The sequence below is a fragment of the Ovis aries genome, chromosome 3, assembly GCF_016772045.2.
Source record: "Ovis aries strain OAR_USU_Benz2616 breed Rambouillet chromosome 3, ARS-UI_Ramb_v3.0, whole genome shotgun sequence".
Taxonomy (NCBI): domain Eukaryota; kingdom Metazoa; phylum Chordata; class Mammalia; order Artiodactyla; family Bovidae; genus Ovis; species Ovis aries.
The window spans coordinates 224276422-224293031 of record NC_056056.1 but is presented as its reverse complement, the minus strand read 5'-3'; the positions used below and the strand labels follow the sequence as shown (position 1 = coordinate 224293031).

The following is a 16610-nucleotide window of genomic DNA, read 5'->3' as shown; positions in this document are numbered from 1 at the left end:
CCGCCCGCCACGCTCCCCCCACTCCTGGGGCCAGTGCGCCTGGAAGGAAGTGGCCTGGGGCCTGCAGCCAGAGGGCCCGGGGGTCCCGTGCATCCAGGGTGGGCCCACCGTTGGCCCCCAGCACCTGCCCAGGGCTCCCGACCCCACAGGGGACAGTCAGGGAGGGCAGGGTGCTTGCTCCCAGTCTGACCTTTCAGAGAGATAGTGCGCAGGGCGCTCCAACCTGGGAAGCAGGAATGTGACATTCTTTCAGGATGGACAGACGGCGCTGCTAAGGATTGTAGACAGCTGTGCACACAAACTTCCCTAGAGCGCCTGCAGAGCACGGACCTGCTCCGGGCCCACGCCCCACCTCCCTGTTCCTACACCGGCTTCCAGAGCGTTGAGCGCCTCGCGGAGGTTGCTGCCCAGAGCAGGGTGAACGCGGAGGTTTCTGTGCCAGGCTCTCCAATAACCCATCCTCAGAAAACAGCACCCTCTCCGAGCAAGATGAGGCCCCGAAACCCTGCCCTGCCCTGCACCCAGACTCTTTGAATCTAAGAGATAGAAACCTCTGTTGATCAAAACATGCGTCTTGACCTTAAGACGTGGGGCCTCAGGAGGACGGCAGGGCCTCTGAAGACAGCAGGACCGGTCGGCTCCCACCGGCTGAACGGAAGGCTGGGGCTCGGCCAGAGGCGCTCAGAGCTCCCCCTCTCACCACGACGGCTCTACGATCACCAAGAAATCTGTCTCTACACAGAACAACCCCCTCCCCGGGGGAACACACACACAGCCTGGCCCTTTCCATCTTAGAAGCAGTGAACTTCACAGGAGTCCCCCTTTCAAGAGATCCCTCTGAAAGCACAGCCCGGTGGAAAGGAAGGGTGAGGAACTGTGGTTCACTTGGTGGGCCCCGGAGTCCCCTGGCAGAGGGCGCAGCTGGGATCAGCCCCTGGGTGGCTTGCTAGCCCCCAGGGACCACCCAACACCAGCAGAGCCAGCCACTCCTGAAGCAGGCCGGTGGTGGAGGGCGGGCCTCCAGATCATCGGAAACTCACCGGGCCCTCTCCGGGCGGCCTGGGCCTGCAGCAGCATCCCCATGGTGGGGGAGCGGTCTCCTCTCCCTTCAGGGTCTGGACCCAAAACCAAGGGCAGGAAATGGACACCAGGCCAAAGGAGGTGACGGGCAGCCTGGCCTCCCACACCTACCTGCTTCCGGAGAGCCAGAGGCAGCTCGTTAATTAGGCTGGAAAGCAGCTGAACGCTGCACACCCGTCCTTTGTGAGGGCCAGGAGCTAACGAGGATCCTCCTGAGCTCCCCGCCACGGCGGCTTGGAGGTGGGCTGGCGTGCCCTGCCGGCCGGGGTGGGGGTGGGGGGCACCGCGCAGTCCTGGGGGCAAGGGGCCTGGGGGCGAGGGCACGGCCACCACGGCAGTGGTGAGTCCCCGGGCCGGCTGTTCCACAAGGGCAGCCGGGCTGAGCCGAGTGCACCCGGGCTGCCCTCCAGAGCCCGGGCCTCCGAGCCAGCAAGTTCCCAGGAATGCCCCGGGTACTCGGGGCGGCACCCGCCCTGCGAGAGCCCCGGGGCTCCTTCCCTGGAGAGCAGGTGCAGGGCCGCCCCTCCCACAAATGCTTCCATCAACTTGCCCGACTCAACCAAGTCCCAAGAAAGAGATCCACTGCAGCGCCGAGCTCTGCTCTCAAGCAGGCAGGGAGGACGGGGGCCGGACTTGGTGCGGGGCCAGGCTCTGTGGCGGGCGAGCCCCTGCTCCCAGAGCCGGCGGGCCCCGGGCTCGCCCGGAAGGCGGCGCGGAGAGCGGGGTGCGGGCGCGCAGGCCTCGTCCGGGCTCCCTCCGCCCGGGCCCGCGCCTGGCCCGCCAGCGTGGAGCGCGGGTGCCATCTACCGAGAGCCGGCGGACAGAGGCCGGGCGCCGCTGCCCACGAGCCGTGCGGGGAAGGGGACGGCACGGCAGCCCCGGAGCGGGCCGGGGCCCGGAGGCGCCAGAGGCACCGAGGCCGCCGCGTCCGCGCCGCCCGCCACCTCGGACCCGGGGCTGAGCGCGGCTGCGGGATCCGCGCGGGGCCGGGCAGGGTGCGCGCCGGGCGCCGGGGCCCCGCAGTGGTGCCGGGCTGGCCGGGCCGAGCGCAGCGGCGGCGGCCGAACGTGCTGGAAGCCTGGCGCGCGGGGGGACAATTACCTTCTTTCAGGAACTGCGCGTGGATCAGCAGGACGAGGAAGCAGCAGAGCGCGGCCCCCGCGAGTGCCCAGAGCGCCTTCAGGAGCTGCATCGCGGAGTGCCCGCTCGGCCGGCGCCCCCCAAGTCGAGCAGCAAAGGTCCAGGCGCCGCATCAGCGCCCCGCCGGGTGCAGCCGCCGCGGCCGCCCGCTCGCGCCCTCCATCCGCGCCAACGCCGCGCTCCGCCGCGACTGGAGGTGCCGCTCCGGGAGCCGGGCTGTGTCTTTTTGGGCAGGGGGAGGGGAGCGGGCGGGGGCGCGGGGAGGGGGCGGGCGGGGCGGGGAGGTTAGCACCGAGGCTCGGGCCGCGGCGGCCGCCGCTCCGGCCGCTCGGCCACCAGCGCGGGCTGCGGGGCGCCGGGAGCCCGGGCGCGGGGGGGTGGCCGCCGCGGCCCCATGAATCAGCCCCGCCGCCGCCCCCGGAGCCGCGCCGCCGGCAGGGCTCGGACGGCGGGCCGTGGATTGCGCAACGGCCCGACCGCCGGTCGCCTGTCGCCTCCCGCCGCTGCCTTCCTCTCGCCGCCGCCGCCGCGCTCGCTCCGGCCCCGGGGCTCAGGGGGCCGCGCTGCCGCCGCCGCCGCCGCCGCCGCGGAGAACCGAGCGCGGGGCCGGGACTGCGCGCCGCGCGCGGGGCAGCCGCACCATCGCCGCCGCCGGGGCCCGCGCGGCCGGGCCCAGCCCGCAGGCAGAGAACTTGCGCGGCCCGGTGGCCCTCGAACGGTGCCGGCCTCCGCGCTCCCGGAGCCCGCGCCTCCGCCGCGGCGGCCGGTCGAGGCCCGGCCCGGGCTCCCGCGGGCCGCCTGCCCGGCTGGGCCGGTGGCGGCGGCGGTGGCGGCCGCGCCGACAGGTGGGGCCGGCGACAATGCGCGCCTCGCCCGCGGGACGCCGCCGCTCCGGCCCGTGGCGCGCGCCCGCCGCCCGATCGGCTCGGTCCTTCTGGGAGGGCGGCGGGAGGGGCTGCGCGGCGATCGGACTCCGGCCCGCGCCCGCCGCCGTCTGCGCTCCTGCCGGCCCGCCGAGCTGCCGATGCGCACTGGGCCGCGGAGGGGACCCAGGGGACCCCTGCCGCCCTGCAGCGCCCCCGCCTGGCGCGCCGGCGGGTCAGGCGAGGCCGGTCCGGCCGAAAACCGCGGGTCGGGCTCCACCTAGGCGCGCAGGGGCTTCACTGCAGAGGCGGCCGAGGCGGGGGCCGACCGAGCGGGGATCGAGACCCTGGTGCACCCAACCCCCCAGCGCTCCGCGGCTCCCGGGGGGGACCTCGGCCCAGGCGTCGCCACTGCCCAGGACTGACCCGCGGCGGCTTCTGAAAATCTGCACCTCGTCCTGGAAACACACTCGCTGCACATTCCGGCCCCAGTAGGTGCCATCCTTCCGGCCAGCGGGCTAGGCGCGTAGCGTAGGCGCTCAGTCAATGCCCGGGGCTGCGCTCGATGCAGGAGCGGGCCGTTCCTGGCCCGGCTTCCTCCCGCCTCTGGGAAGCGCTGGCATTAGCTACCAGCCCGTTTCCCTCACCAACTCTGAGTCCCGGAGCCGGGGTATCTGTGCCCAGTTCAGCGTCCCGGAGGCCAGTATCTAGGCCTCAAGGCAGTTGTTTGCCTGAATTGAATTTCAAATGCAATTCCAAATTCCCAGCAAAGAGCTTTGGCTGGGGATCAGAGAGGGAGCCTCTGCCTGATCCTAACCCCCACCGTGTGGGGTGGGTGGGGCACAGGAAAGGGTCCCACCCCCAGAGTGTCCTGGGGAGCCTTAGGCCTGGAGAGCAGGCCCCAGAAAGCTGCTTTCTGCCTGCAGGGACATTGATGTGCAGGAAGGGAAAGGGGCCACTCCTGGGAGTGCTCCTGGAAGTTGGGTGAGTCAAGGCCCTCCACCCACACTTGGGGACACAGACAGCAAGTCACTCTAGACCAGCACCAAGGTTGCCGCCGCCGCCTACCTGGCCTGAGCTGCTGTGCCAGCCCCGGTAGGAGGGGAGGCCGCCCCTGAAGCAACCCCGCACGTGGGCTGTGTCGCTAGCCAGGACCCCTCCCTGCGGATGGTCCACGAGACACGAACACCAGCTCTGAGCCCCTACCTGGAGAAGTGGCTGCAGCCTCAGACAGGCCAAGCAACTCAGACCCTGGCTTGTGGGTGGTGGGGTGGGTGGGCGTGGTCCTCTCTCGCCTTGCATGGACCCTCAGAGTCCCATTTCCTTTAACAGCCTCTTCCTTGGCTTTCACCCCCAGGTACTTTGCAGGAACCCCCCCTCCCCCCGCAGCAGCCTCTGGGGAGCCGCCCTTGCTAACAGAATAGAGCCTGACCTCCACCAAGGTCACTGGCCGTCAGTCCTCACCTCGTGCTGCGCTGTCCCCCTCAGAAGGTTTGAGGATCGCCGGGTGCTCACTACACACAGCCCCCCAGGACCCCAAAGGGGCCTCAAGCAGAAAGCAAGGCCAGCCTCTGACATCCTCTGTGCCCAGTCAGGTGGCTACTACTGGAAATTTTGAAAATTGCAAGTATTCTCCATTCCCCAGGAGAAGTTTTACAAACTAACCATTTCGAAGCTCCTTCTATAAAGAGAACTAAGAGAAGAGAGTTTATAAAGAGAGCTGTGGTGTGAATTTATTTTCAACAAGTGCAACAGGAGGGGCTGTGCCGTGGGGACCAAATTATCCTCCGGCTCCAGGGCCTTCCACAGAGCAACGCGTGTGGCATTGCTTGTGCCCTCGGAGGAGTGACAGTGACGACTGGGGGCCCCGTGACAGGTCCACAGAGGGGATTGGCCATGCCACTGGGGAGTGAGTTCAAGGTGTCTGAATGAATACCACACACACCGCAGGAGGGGACACCCAGGGTCTGATCAAAGAGACGCGTCAAAACAAGCGATAAAGCGAGTACGCACGCTCAGTCACTTCAGCCGCCTCCAATTCTTTGCGGCTGAATGGACTGTAGCCTGCTGGGCTCCTCTGTCCATGGGATGCTCCAGGCCAGAATACTGGAGTGGGCTGCCACGCCCTCCCCCAGGGGGTCTCCCTGGCCCAGGGACTGAGCCCGCGTCCATTGCCTCTTGTATTGGCAGGTGGGTTCTCTGCCACCGGCACCGCCTGGGAATCGCCCCTCCCCCCAAAACTGGGACTCAAATTGAGGACAGTCTTCAGGCCAGGAAGAGGGGGGAGTCCTGGAGCCACTCGCTCTAAAGAAGGGAAGATGCTGTAGCCAGAGGTGTTGGAAGGAAGTCCAGGGCTCCAGAGCCAGCATACGTGACCCCAGAGGAGGAAGCATGGCTCTGAGGAGCAGAGGCCAGGCCTTCGCAGGTGGGAGTTGTGGAGCGAGCTGCTGTCAGGCAAGGGTAGCTCAGGCCAGAGCTGTAAGTGGGCTGTCCGAAGAGAGGAGCCTCCTGCCTGGGGAGGGGCCCAGAGGGCTGGAGGTAAGGACTGGGTGTGGAAGACACACCTTTTGTTTGCTGTGTCTCTAACTGAAATGCGACATTCGCTTCAGTTGGCCATGCAGGCAGTAAACACAAGGAGTTTAGGTGTAACTGTGATTTCTGTCACTACCAGAAATTGCAGGAATCTTCATATCACATTACAGCTCATGCAGATAGCTTGAAATATCACCCTGACTTCCAATTATGGTTGTCCCACTGCCAGACATTTTTATGTAATGTTTTAATAAGGAAGCAAGCATATTACTGTATCAAAATAGGTTTCCCAACATTTGATAAAACTGCATTCCGATATAATTGGTTTTCTTAGTAATCTTGTATGTTTTTATGTTGTTCTGAGAAGGGTTTCGTGAGCGTCACCAGATAGCCAAAAAGGCCCACGGGACAAACAAACCTGGGGTCTCGTGATCTCCTGAGAAAGGGAGAGTGTGAGAGAGAGACAGAAAGGGCAGAGTGGACATCTCTGGTCATGCACAGCAGGTAGGGGCAGAGGACAGAGGCAGGACCATCCCCTGGGAGGGAGGTACACAAACATCCCCAGGCTGCAGCCGGCCATCATCAGGCCAGCATGGGCCTTTGCCTGCCCACCAGCTCCACTGCTCCTTCCAAGGGCGCCAAGCCGTCCACATGCCCTGTGTCTTCCCAGGGAACCTACAGGCAGCTCTCCTGGTCAAGCAAGAACCCTGCTGGGGCAACAGGAGAGCGACATCAGTGACCACTTCCACACTCATTCCTGCAGAGAGAGGACCTGGCCAGGAGGGCGACCAGGTGTTTGCAGAAAGAGACAGAAAACCCAGGACATGAATACTCTTAACACATGCCCTTGGGCGGGGGTGGGGGGTGGAAATCACTAATGACTCAGAGAAAAGTAAAGTAATACAAATAATAATTCAAGTAGCATCATTCTAGAAGAAATTTGAGAGATTGTGCACTAGTGAAAGAGAAAAAGTTACCGCGGGAAAAAACAAAAAGGGAAAGAAAACACGAAGGAAGCCTTGACAATCAACAAGACTAACCAACTCGGGGCTCCAGGGGACACCCTGAGAAGTAAAACGGGCATGAGTGGAAAGCAGGTGTGGAAATTAAGGGGTGCCTTGAGGAATGGAGCGTAGATAGAAATAGATGGGAGGGTCGGTACAGGCTGAGACGTGCAAGGTGTCAAACATCTATCTACAGAAAGTTTAAAGGAGAAGGTAAAAGGCAACAGAGACTAGGAAATTCGGACAACCGAACACACATCCTTGGATGGCAGCCCCCAGACTCAGGATAAGTCTGATTCAGACCAGGACCCAAGAAATGCAAGGGACTCAGAGAAGCTGGCAGAATGAAGAGAAGAAAAAAATGTATGTTCTGGGAAGTCAGACACAGATGGACGCTGGGGTTTCCGTTAGCCACACAGCTTCTAGAAAACCCCGGAGCAGGTCATTGGGTGCTAAAGAGAAAAGTTTTGGCACCTAGAATTTTTATACCCAGCTAGACTATCAACACGGTCCCCCATTTGAGGGTGCACAAGAATTCGGTTGACTGGCCATGTGTCCACAGCAGGAAAATGACCTAAGGTGATGTCCCAGCAGAAAAAGGAATCAAGAAGCTGGGTGTGGGAATATGGGACTGAAGAATACCTAGCATACTTGATTCTTTAGATGTGAACTAAGCTATAAAGGATGTGCTTAAAAACACATTAGGCCCTCACCCTTGGAAGAATCACCTTTAACTGGTAACACCTTCTCTATAAAACGTCACATGTCTTTCTTCATAGTGCTGGTCACACATTTGCTATCTTTGCTGAACAACATTTATAAAGTAGTATTGTAAATGACACTGATCTCTTGGTTTGTTTTAAAATCCACAAGTAGACAAAACTCAGAAAAATGTTTATTGTAGAAGGGTAAACACACATCTTAAACCTTGATTTAAAATAAAATTATATGAAACAAGGGAAGGTGCGGGGGTACTGAAGTGGGCCTTCCGATTTCGCCTGGCTCAGAGTGGGAGGTGCTCAGGCCCTGCCCTGGAACTCGCTCCAAACCATCATGCCTGTCTAACCATTTCCTAACAAGGCTGATCAGAAGCAGTGAGTCAACAGCCACAACATTGGGTAAAAATAAATAAATAAAAATCACAGCGGGAAGGCCCAGATGATGAACAGTTTTTTCCCTGGGGAAAAGGTCAGGGTGTGGGAAAGACTGAGGCAGAATCTTGCTTTCCATTTGTTATTTGATTTTTTTTTTTCCTAACATGTGAGACATTTAACCTCTGTGATTTGAGAAAACCTAGTATTATAAAAATACTGTAAATGAATCGCATTCTGTCCATATAACGTAACAGTCTGCACTTGTTGAAGAGAACGGAGCGGCATTTATAGAGGGAGATGACAGATATAAAGAAAACAGAGATGGTCACAGCTCTGTTTCTGAATGAGTGTGAACACACTCCAACAACTAAAGACCACAAGAGCAGGAGGGGCTGGAGGGCTGGCCTCGGCTGGCGGAGAGAAGCCCCCGCGTGGAAGGGAGTCACACATCTTTCTAGGAGAGGGAGGACCAGGGAGACGCAGCAGGTGGGGGCCCAGCTGGCAGGCTCAGGGCCGGGAGACCGGAGTCCAGAGTTCTCAGAGGGGACCAAGTTGCCAGTGAGCATGCCAGATAAGGAAACGGGAGGCCACAGGCAGCGGAAGCCACGTCGGGGAAGCGCTGGAGGCCAGGACTCGGGTGAACCCAGCGCAGCCTTGGCCCGCCGCCACCGATGCTGTGGGAAGGAGGAGGATTCTGGGCTGAAGCTCCGCCTCTTCTGGGCCCAGGTGGGGAGAACAGGCCTGGAGGGCAGACTGGGCCCAGAGTCAGGGCCTCATCCCCACCTGGGACTGAAGCCAGGGCTGGAGGGACGGCTGGAAAGGGACCACCACTGTGAGGATGGGTAAGCCTGCAGGTTGCTTTAAGGGACCCAGCTCCAGTCAGCAAGACTAGTTAGTTAACGCAACAAGTGGGCGTGGAAACAAAGAGCAGGGTTTCCCTAGACACACCTGCGGCCTGAGGGCGGGCTTGTCTCCCGGGGAGGGGCCGTCCTACTCACAAGGGGACCCTGAGCTTGACCATCCCCCCCACCCCCCACCCCAGGGCCCCGGTGTCCTCGGCAGACCCCAGCTTTACCACCAGACATGCATCCCAGCCGTCCCAGAACAGGGGGTGCCTGGACCCAACTGACGCCCAGAGCACGCCCCTGAGTGGCTGAGGGCACGGAGAAGCAGGGAGGGGAGCCACGGGGCAGCTCAGCAAGGGCGGGGCCACGGTCGGGAATCCCAGCTCAGTCCTCATGCCGCCGAAGCCTAGGACTCTGTCCTCACGGCTGAGCCACAGCAAGGCTGGAACAGGACCACAGTGGCTGTCCTCAGGAGAAGACGGCCATCTGGGAACCAGGCCTGTGTGTACCCAAAGTGGGGTCCTGCTCGCCGCAGCAGCCTTGTCTGCACCTTGGTGACTGCAGCCCCCCGCCACCCGCAGGCACCCCTCAGTCATCAGGCCAGGCCAGACCCCGCGGTCACCAGGCACTCCTAGGGCCCCCACGATCCTCTGAGCAGAGGTCTGTGTGTCCACCAAGCAAGGACATGCGACCACTGGTCTCCTGAGCACCTGTGCCCTGACTGCGCCCAAGGGCGGCGCTAAGTGCTGTGCGAGGCTCCCCGTCCTGCAGACGGGAAGACTGATCACTAGGGGTGTGGCTGCCCATTTCCAAGCCGACTTGTGCACCCTGGGGCCAGGCAGGGATGGACCCCACGTCCAGCTGCTCCTCTCAGATCGCGTTCAACCGTGTGAGCCTGCTGGGGACACACTCCTGCTCTGCGGAGGGCCATGGTGCTGGGGAGGGGCCAGGCCAGCAGCCAGGGGTGGCCTTAGCTTAAGAGAAGGGCTAGGGGCCTGAGCGGGGGCCCCAAGCTCAGGTCAGCAGCTGCGGAACCACCGGCCAGCTGTCAGGCCCTCTGCCCCTCGATCCCTCACGAGTGCTCGGGACTCGGACTAGAGCTAATTGGGCAGATGGCACCTCCTGGACTTGGCTCCCTTCCGCAGGCATGGAAGGGGCGACATCAGACCCTCAGGGAGGCTGGGGGCACGGGCATCGCTGCGGGAGCCCCAGCGAGATGGGCTAGGCCACGCTGGCCTGGAGTCACCCCAGAACGCAAGCTGTGAGCTCAAGCCGTGATCCCGTGTGGAGGGCAGATCCCCCGGCAGGGCTGCCTCCTCGGTCCTTTATACCCGGTGTGGGGGGTGGGCGGGGGCGTCCAGACCGTGTCTCTGGAGCAGGAGTGAGCAGAGCCAACGCAGGCTGGAGGGGGGGACGTGGCGGACGTGAAGGCTGCTAGTGGAGCGAGGGCGGCAGGGACGCTGGGGGCCAGAGTGGGTGTCTGTTCTCCTTGGGGCTTCAGGACGGCCGGGGCCAGGGGCCAGGCTCAGTCTCCACCACACTCGGACCTGTGTGGTCAGGAGTGCTTCCTTTCTCGCTCTCGTTTCTTCTGTGGGCACCCAGCACCCCCAGAAGCGTGTGATCTTGGTGAAACCCCCCTTCCCGTCACCCACAGGCCGGCGCTAAGCCCCTGCACCCACGGCTGCTCACGGTTAAGCCCCCAAGCCCTCGTCTCCCTGCTCGGGGACCGCCTTGCTAAGGCCCTGGTGTCTGAGCTCACCATCGGCCAGGCTCAGGCAGGAACCGCAGGCTGAGGCTTCCTGCTGCGTCCTACCCCAGTCCCTTGAGCTGTGGCCAGGCCCCTTGGGGAGCAGGACTGAGTCCTGGAGCTTTGCACCCCACGGACCTCCCCAGTGGTGCCAGGCGCCGAGGAGGAACTCAGAGGGTGTGACACCTGGGTGAGGGCTGGGGAGGGGCGGGAAGGCGGGTGGGGGTCCTGGGCTTCATGGAGGAGCAGACGTGCCCCCTGCAACGACAGCTTCCGGGGGCCCAGCGGCTCCCCTTCTTCGGCCTTGCAGCAACGCCTGTGCGGCTCCAGTCCCTGCCCTGACCGCTGCAGCCCCGTCCTCTCCTGTGAAGCCCTGCCTGGTCTCTGCACGCGGTAGCCCTCACTGCTACACCCTAGGTGAACCTGTTACCTCCCCTTTGCTCAACGTGTCTCCTGATGAGCCAGAAGGGAACTGCTGCCCATGGGGGAAGCCTGGTGCTCCGGGTCCCTGGAACAGCTATGCATGTGCTCCCCTCCCGGGGCCTCGGGGGCTGGAGCAGGCCAGAGTGCGGCGGGCTCAAAGCATCCAAGTGAGCGGCCACTCTAGGAAGCAAACAGGGAGGTTCTGGTTTCGTTTAAAAACAGTCAGCTCCTGCTGAAGAGTCCTTGATGCAATACAGTCAAATTCAAGATGTCCCAACTCCAAATCTGAAAGTCACATCCTCAGAACACCTGGAGCACACTGCGGGTGTCCAACGAGGTGCACAGGACTCAGGGGAGCCTCTCTTTATTAATAACAAAGCCTCTAAGACCAGACAGCAACAGCAGTGCCTTCTTCCAGGCAGGGGTGGCGGTCGCAGGAGAACCGTGGGGCGGGACACCACACGGCAGGCGGGAGGAGGCAACGGGCTCTGCCGCGCCAACCAGCGCGAGTCTCCCAGTCACAGGGGTGGGCAAAGAGCAGACAGGACAGCCCCCAGCGCGGCAGCGGGATCACGGCCTCAGCTAGAGCCCTGCCCCGGGCCCCTTATCACAAGTGGTCCTCACAGTGACCTCCTGAAGCAGACGTTCCCCACTGACTGCTGAGGAAACAGGCTCAGGAGCTCAGGACCTGCCTCGAGCCAGGCAAGCAGGGGCTGGGCTAGGGCTGGGCCACCTGGCAGCCCTCACCACCCAAAGAGGCTGTAACATCCTCAGAGCTGCTTCAGCTCTTCACCCATCCATCACATCCACCTGTACACCCATCAGTCCACCCCTCATCATCCAGCTCTTCATCCACCATCCATCATCCCTCCATCTGTCCACCCACCCATCCAGCCATCCTTCATTCCATCATCCACCCACCCATCCAGCCATCCTTCATTCCATCATCCGTCCATCCATCCACCCACACATCTATCCATCTAAGCCATCTATTGTTCTCTCTACCCAACTGCACATCCTATACATCTGTCCACATATGTGTTCATCCGTCTGTCCATCCACCCACCAATCCTTCCATCCATCCGGGCACCCATCACTCACCTATTCATCCATCCATCCCCTGTCCTCCCATCTGTACATCCATCAACCCACCATCCATCACCCATCTATTCACTCAACCACCATCCATCATCCTGCCCTCCATCCATCCATCCACCTATCCATCCATCCACCTATCCATATTTGCTTCTATGCACCCAACTATCCATCCACCCGCTCATCTATTCATCTATCTGAACATTCGTTATAATGTATCTGTCTATCACACATCTATTCATCCACCCATCCGTCTACCTGTCCACCCATCCATCCATCTATGTCTCCTTCCATCCTTCTATCCACCCATCCGTACATCCACCCATCCCCTACCTGTGTCTGACTCTGGTCCAAGCAAGGAGCATGCAGGCAGCAATGAGACCCAGACTCTTTCTCCTGAAACTTCTCCTGGAGGAAATGAACATTGGTCCTGGGCAGTCCCAGTCCCGGGAGGGACATGCTGTGATTAGGGCCAAGAGGGGCTTCCTGGAGGCTGAGCACAGGGCTAGGTGGGTGGCAAGTCCTCTAACAGGGCCGAAGACTTCCAGGAGCTGAGACCCCAGAATAACGAGGCTTCTATGCAGACCGAAAGGCCTCTATCTGAGGGAGGAAAAATGCCAGATTTGGCTCAAAGCAGGCAAAGCCGGCAGCAGTGCGGGGCTGGCCTGGCCTTCCGAGCGCTCCAGTAGCTGCTGCTGGGACTGAGCACCTTCTGCTGCTCAGGCCAGAACCAGAGGCTTCCCAACCACCGCTGTGGTGACAGAAGCCGGGTCTGGGACCATCTCTTCCGTGCACATCTGGGAGCCTGTCCCTGCAGCTGGCACCAAGGCAGGCCCCTGCACCTGGCCTCCAGAGTGGGTCCTCGCATGTTCCCGAGTCTGCCCTAAGTCCAGGTCCACGGGACAACCAGGGGCTCCAGCCAGTCTCCCACCTGCCCCTGACCATGCCCAGCATCCCCCAGAGACGTTCTAGCCTGGCAGGGGCTGGTTCCTGCTCCACCCCCATCCCACCACCCCAGGCTCCAGCCCCTGACGTGCACCCCAGCCCAGCCACTAGGAGGCAGGTGGCATCATACAGACATTGGCCAGACCATACGCAACAATGGAGCTCCAACTCCCAGCCCACCCTACGGCCATCAGTGACCCTCAGCTTCCCTTGTTTCTTTTCCTGATTCCAAGTCAGGACCAACCCGAGGAGCCAAACACGTCCCTAACCACTCACACGGATGCCTCTCTCTGATCCACAGCCCAGCCACCCTGGACCCGGCCTCTGACCAGCCCCTGGAGGCCGGCCTTCATTCTCCAGGACAGCTGCCCCTGCCCGCAACGTGCCCAGGCCCTGGACCACAGTCTCTGCTCCTTCCCTCCGGGGGCAGCCTTCCTCTGCCCCACCAGGCGGAGCTCAGCCGCTCCAGGCGGAGATTGGGGGCCTCCCTCCAACTCACGGCCCTCCCTCTTGACACCCATCTCCCACCCCACAGCTGCTCTCTCCAGTCACCCCGCCCCATGTGCAGGCCCATCCTTGTCTCGGGCGGCTTTGGGGAGCCCAGGCCAAGACCCCATCGCCCAGCAGGGCACCCTTTCTAAGGAGCACAGCTGGGCAGCCGTCTGCACGGCCCTCCCAGCACTACCAGGCTCAGGAGCCTACAGGAAGGAGCCCGACGTGGTCCTGGCAAGGGATGCCCATGACCGCTGGGCGGGAGAGCCGCCGCCACACTCAGCAGGACACCACCCAGCTGCTGCCCTACCCCGGGGGGCTACTTGCCTTTGACCTCTGGGGCCCGCAAAAGCTGTCCATCCAGGAGCTGACCCTCCTGTGACCCTGCCTGGCGAGTCGGAAGCAAGACCAGATGTCCCGGGACCGCTGCTGCCCGGAGGGCAGCCATCCCTGCGGCGGGTGGGGATTGCTCCAGGTGTGGGGGCAAGAGGTGGCGAGAGCCAGGCCTCTTCTACTCCTGGAAGAAGCTGCTTCTGAGCATACAGCGCCCTCCGGGCCTGTGAAGAGCTGCTCACCTGAGGCTGCCTCCAGGACGAGCAGGCCCCACCACAAGAAGACACTGGGAACATCACTGCCCAGCGTCCTGCATCCAGGGACTCAGGAGTCTGGGCCAGCTTCCCCCATCCCCTGAAGAGTTCAGTGCTCATCCTTCGAGCCGCTGGTGGGGCCAGACAGACCATTCGAGGCTCAGGACAGTTCGCCTTTGTCCTTCCAGCCTAAACACCCACCGCCATTCCCTCTGGAGAAATGTGCAAATGACCCCCGGGGTGAGGATCGGCCCCTTGTCTGCGGGCATCCTCACGGAGCCTGCACAAAAGCCTGGCTGAGACTCCGAGGAGGAGGTGGCAGCCGACGCTGTTTGCTAAATGTCAGAGAATCGGCTGAGGGTCAGCAGCCACAGCCTGGCTGGGGGAGGGGAGGTCAGATCCAGCCTGGCATCCAGTCTGCAGAGGGTCCTGCCCCTGGGACACACAGCTGGCCCAGGTGCCGGCCTGCGGTCCTCCCAGGGCCCCCAGCACCACGCCCTGCAGAGAGGCCAGGTCAGGAGAGGAGCAGAAGGCTGCACCCGCCTGAGGGCAGGGCCCTGGGGCCCTGGGGAGTTCCGCAGAGTTTGGGAGGGACCCCCTCTTCTCGTGGAGAAGCAGTTGGCCCCGTGCTGACCCCTGCTGACCAGACTCACGCCTGTGAGGAAGGGCCCAGAAATGGGGTTCTGGGGCCCTCGAGGCTGTGACCTGGCCCCGGGGGTCCCCGTCCCACATCCAGGCTCCATCTCCTCGGCTGTGACTCCCACTCTGCGGGGAAGGCTAGGGTTCCTGCTGAGCTGCAGCCACGGCCCACCCTCCAGAGTCACAGGCCACCCTGTGGGGTCCCCAGTGCTGCTGAGGAACATTCCTGCATCCCATGCACTTCACTTGTCAGAAAGGGACTCCAGGGTGAGGATTTGGGGGTGTTAGCAGCAGCGGCAGCGGGAGCAATATGCCGACCTTCACTTGGTGTGTCCCCTGTACCCCGAGCCTGGTCCAGTTCCTGCCTCGGTCCCAGGTGAAGTGAAGTCGCTCAGTCGTGTCTGACTCTTTGCGACCCCATGGACTATAGCCTACCAGGCTCCTCCATCCATGGAATTTTCCAGGCAAGAATACTAGAGTGGGCTGCCATTTCCTTCTCCAAGAGGTAGTTACTATTGCTAATTCCTGATGAAAAGAAACGGGGGCTGTGCCGGGCTGGACCCCCGAGGCCATCTGCTGAAGCCCACCCCTCGCCCCCTCCCAGGTACCCCGGCAAAGGGACAGACATTACCTGGACAGCGTGCAGCGAGCGCGAGGCCCGGGACCTGACCCTGAGCAGCGACGCCAAGAGCCAGCACATCAGCAGCTAAATAAGGTCACAGCCCGCGTCAGAGCATCAGAAATGGCTTATTGATTTTAAAAACGTGGGGGCGCCTTGTTGGCGAAAGTGCTTTATTACACCTGCTGCGTCTGGAACTTTCCAGTGGGACCATCTCCACCTCGGTAATAACAAAAGTCCATCATCCCAGCTCGGGTCAGCCTGCTGACTCTCAGAGGAGCGCGAGAGGGAGTGGGTGTCAAAGCTCTATAAACTCAGGCTTACAAACTGACGAGGCTCCTGTTTCTCATCCACGGTCCGCCCCCATCCCCAGAGGCCCCAGCCGGGTGCCCAGCAGCCCAGAGGGGCGGGCGCCTCTGCAGAGCAGGGCAGGGACAGTGTGGACACCAGGCCCTTGTCACTCAGTCCAAAGCACACCTGAGACCTGAGGTGGAGCCTGAAAGCCGCGGCCGTGAACCAGAGCAAGGCCACGTGTGCCCGCGAGGGCCTGGCCCACGAGGCCTCAAGGCTCTGGTGCGCTTTTCAGCTCGGTGTGGGAGAAACACGCCCAGGGCTGCCTGCCTGCTGGGGGCCGACACCGGCAGCCCCCACTCACTTCTGGGTCGGCCTCACTGTCCACAGGGCAGACGGAAGGTTCCAGCATTCTGTCTTGGGACCATGGGGACCCAGCAGGGGGCTGTGCTGTAGGACCCCCGGTGAGGAAGCTCCCGCAGCCCTGCAGAAAGAAGGGCCCTGCTCTCCGTGTGTCGCGTCCACCGCAGGCTCTGTGTTTCAACCTCTGAGACGGAGGATACTCCAAGTGCTCCACCCAGACAGGCCTGGAGTGGCATCAACATCCCGCAGAACCGCCGAGGAACACACGGACCCCGGGACAGGGCAGGCCACGTGGGCGGGACAGCGCCCCGATGAAGGGTGGGCAGGCGTCCTCCGTGTGCGTCACACATACCTCCCCAGCCATGCCTCCCTCCCAGGATCCATGTCTGATGCCGCTGTGAGTCCTGGGACCGCCACGCCCACAGGAGCCCGGTGTCTCCCACCCACGGCCCGTCCCCGGGACGCCGAGGTGGGCTTGGGACGGAACCCGTGTGTCCAGGAACCACCGAGAACGCAGGTGCTAGGACGGCTGTCACAGCCCCCATCGGGTCTCGGGCGCACCCTCTGCTAAATGCTGGGGCCCCGAGTCCACGCTGGGCGGCGCTCCCCCGGGGCTGCCCCAGCTCTGCTCACGCGCCCGCCCCTCTGGCTCCCGGGCACCCAGCCGTGGCCTCTGCGACGGGGCACCAGGATGAGAACACAGGCGCTTTGTCAGGGTCCTGACAGATCAGGTGCTGAGGAGGGCGCTTGGGGGTCGTCCTGGGACCAGCCTGCAGCGCCGAGGGGACCCGGCCCCAGGAAGCGGTGGGCTGGCAGTTAGAGCCACGGCCCCTCCTTGGGGCCTCGCTCCG

At 62.4% G+C, this 16610-nt stretch overlaps 1 protein-coding gene across 2 annotated transcripts in view; it reads right to left on the bottom strand.

Annotated features, from left to right (window-relative positions):
* The window catches only part of TAFA5 (TAFA chemokine like family member 5), a 179560-nt gene that overhangs the window by 105626 nt on the left and 57324 nt on the right, over positions 1–16610 (bottom strand). Inside the window, exon 1 of one of the 2 annotated variants that reach the window (XM_042247899.2) lies at positions 2182–2370. The exons of the other annotated variant lie outside the window; for it this stretch is intronic. Coding sequence (XP_042103833.1) covers positions 2182–2272 — 91 coding nt within the window. The 5' untranslated portion in view covers positions 2273–2370. Of the gene's footprint in view, positions 1–2181; positions 2371–16610 lie in introns of those variants that run through there. 2 annotated transcript variants of the gene reach the window in all.